Genomic DNA, 3,289 nt, shown 5'->3' with positions numbered 1-3,289 from the left:
CACTAGAATGCATGACAGGGAAAGTGGGAGGACTTGGTAAACAATAGAAAGATTATTGCATCGAACATTTTAGAAATCTCTCAAATGGAGAAGAGATTTTCATACCCCTGATTTGTTCACTTCAAAATGGCCCCCAACACCCAGGCTGCTTTTTTCACTCTCCCTCATACACTGTGACCTCTGAGTCGAAAGGAACACCCACAGAGAAACATAAACCTGGGGAGGGTGGGTTCATCCAGCCAGGATGCATAAACAATCTAAATGTTTACTCTGAACCCATCCAGAACAACACATTCAGAACGTCTCCTGCCCTCACCAAATTCCTCAGAAGGGACCAGTCTGTACTATGTAATTAAGACAACTGGACTCGGCGGCGACCACTGCGCAGGTCGGACCTCGTTCGCTCGTAACTCGCTCCGCTTCCGGGGCAGCCATGTCTGACAAGCCCGATATGGCTGAGATTGAGAAATTCGATAAGTCGAAACTGAAGAAAACAGAAACGAAAGAGAAAAATCCACTGCCTTCACAAGAAACGATTGAACAGGAGAAGCAAGCAGGCGAGTCGTAATGAGGCGTGCGCCGCCAATATGCACTGTACATTCCACGAGCATTGCCTTCTTATTTTACTTCTTTCAGCTGTTTAACTTTGTAAGATGCAAAGAGGTCGGATCAAGTTTAAATGACTGTGCTGCCCCTTTTCACATCAAAGAATGGAGAACTACTGACAACGAAGCCCTTGCCTGCCTCCCATCCGCCTGTCTGGCTGGCAGGGAAGGAAAAGAACTTGCGTGTTGGTGAAGGAGGAGGCTGGGTGGGACGACAGTGAAATCTAGAGTAAAGAGCAAGTTGGTCCGAAGTGTCCTGCGGGCTGTAAAATGCAGTTTAATCAGAGTGCCATTTTTTTTTTTGTTGTTGTTGTTCAAATGATTTTAATTACTGGAATGTACAATTTTTTAAATATGCAAATAAAAAGTTTTAAAACCTAAAAAAAAAAGACAACTGATTTCTCAGAAGAATGGCATTGAATACATCAATTACAATTTTCTTTAAATGAGGGTTAGTTCTTATCTCTCTCAGATAGACAAAGCCATAGTTTTGTCATGGGTTTCAAATGAATCCAGAGTATCCACTGACATGACCAGAAGCTCTGGATACTAATCACACCCACGGTGATAAAAAGAATGGGCCACGAAAATATGAAAAATAAGGTCATGTAGATAGGCTATAATCTATTATGTGTACAACATTAGGAGTAAGCTAGAACCCTAAATTGTCATATTCTTTTTCAGTTTTCCATGCTGTTTGCCATATGGATGGTTAAAAACGTGTTGCAGTTCCTCAGCTGGAGGTGTGATAGGGTATAATCGACAGCTGTACAGATTAACATTTGAGAGGGGTGGGTTTAAACGACCATGGAAGTTTACCTGTTTATACTTACTTAACTGCTTCCCCACTGTATTGGGAACGAACCACAGATCAATGTTTACTTTTTTTCCCCCGACTCATAGGACTTGGAGATCCTTCAACACACTGGGGGTAGAAATGTCAAGGTGAATGAATTTTTAGGTAGGGAAAACAAGATCATAAAAACAAGAGCCAGAAGAAATTAAGAAAGACCCAAAGCAATAGTTTTCAATGGTAGATATATCTAAATCACCTCAAGGTACTGCCCCCAAACTATTTCATCCCCCCTCATGCCTAGTCTATGGCAGAATATACCTTACTATTTTTCTATGTAACAACTATCACCTTGTGATTGAGTAATTTTTATGTAATTTTTTTGTTTGATTTCAGAGCCAATTCTAGGCCATAAAAAACTGTAGAGAAAAACTTGTCCCTGTATTGTTTTCCATCTGAATCTATCACCTGGTAAGACCCTTCACACATAGGAGATATGTAGTAGATATTTGTTGAAGGAATACATAAATGAATGAATGAATGCATATTCTTGTACTTTGACCTATCAATAGTATATTCTAACATTGAGTCTAGATGGATGGAATCATATATATTTTCATAAGTTTTTTAAAATTTATTTTTATTGAAGTTGATTTACAATGCTGTGTTAGTTTCTGCTGTACAGCAAAGTGATTCATTTATATTTTTTTTCACAAGTTTTTAGGTACTTCTGCTAAGAACTGCTCATATCCTTGCCCTGATTTCTTTAAGCTTCTGCCTGTAAGATCATGTCTGTACCATCGTTTGCCTAAACTATACGGGGCCAAAGTATATATAATAAATCCCATCATTCTCTTCTTCATATAGTTTTTTAAAAAGTATTTACTGGCACCTACTATGTTCTAGTGCCCTGCTTGGAACTGAAGGCACAAGATGAATGATCTGGGTCTTTTATACAAGGACCTCTAGTCTGTCCGGTGGATGAGACAGATCAACAGAGGGTCTGTAGGTAACACTAGAGGCACTAGAGAGGGACAGGGAAACTTCCAGGAGCACAGAGGAAAGCACCTAGTCCAGCCTTGCAGGTTGGTCTCTATTAAGACCTCTTCTACTCTTCCTCCCATCCCTCATAATACTTTTATAGTAGTGTTTGGGATGAGTTACATTCAAATGCACTGTTTCCTGGCCCAGCCATGAGTCTTAGGTATCTGAGACCTTCCTCCCCACTCCTTCCTCCCTACTCCAAGTCTCAAGTACAAACCATACTAGGTATCTCTTTTGTAAGTTTTCTGTTTATTCTCTCCCACATCTGAGAGTGATTGCCTCTAGACCTCTTTCATGCCTCAATCTAATCCCACCTCCTTGGCTAGTACTCTAATTCAGTGTTTCACCCAGTAAGTGTTTATTTAAAATGTATTGTTCTGAACACTGCCTTTCGAGTGTTCAGATGCTTAGATTCCTTGTTGCTGGGACACACACTTGAAGGCCAAACTCTCCCATCTTTCTAACCTTTGGAACTCCAAACTCACTGTACCAAAAGTGATAGAGGCTAACCATTTTGGGTCATATAGATTTTCATACGATTTAAAATTTTAACCTTATATATGATTAAGAAATCCTTTGAGTAAATACTAACATTTCTTTGGGAAGAAACTATTTGGAAAAATAAAATCTTGTGCAAAATTTCCCCCAATAACCTCACTAATGATTCCCTCCAAAAAGCAAAACAAGAGTTATGTCAGTATTTCCAGATGACATGAAAATAGAGCATCTTTCATTGTGAACAGCAAAAGTAACTTAAAAATCTCTTCAAATCCTTACTTGTCCTCTATAATTTGTTATGATTATTCTCATTTTACAGAAGACGAAACTAAGTTTAACAGAATTCTGA

At 39.1% G+C, this 3,289-nt stretch overlaps 1 protein-coding gene across 1 annotated transcript; it reads left to right on the top strand.

Annotated features, from left to right (window-relative positions):
* Positions 1–392: 392 nt before the first annotated feature.
* Positions 393–674, top strand: LOC112397576 (thymosin beta-4). The gene has a single exon (XM_024741817.1). The coding sequence runs from the start codon at positions 434–436 to the stop codon at positions 566–568; it is 135 nt and encodes a 44-aa protein (XP_024597585.1). The 5' UTR covers positions 393–433; the 3' UTR covers positions 569–674.
* Positions 675–3,289: the final 2,615 nt, after the last annotated feature.

Source organism: Neophocaena asiaeorientalis, unplaced genomic scaffold (genome assembly GCF_003031525.2).
Source record: "Neophocaena asiaeorientalis asiaeorientalis breed wild unplaced genomic scaffold, Neophocaena_asiaeorientalis_V1.1 scaffold218, whole genome shotgun sequence".
Taxonomy (NCBI): Eukaryota; Metazoa; Chordata; class Mammalia; order Artiodactyla; family Phocoenidae; genus Neophocaena; species Neophocaena asiaeorientalis.
Note: the sequence above shows the minus strand (reverse complement) of the source record. Positions and strands in the feature narration are given on the sequence as shown.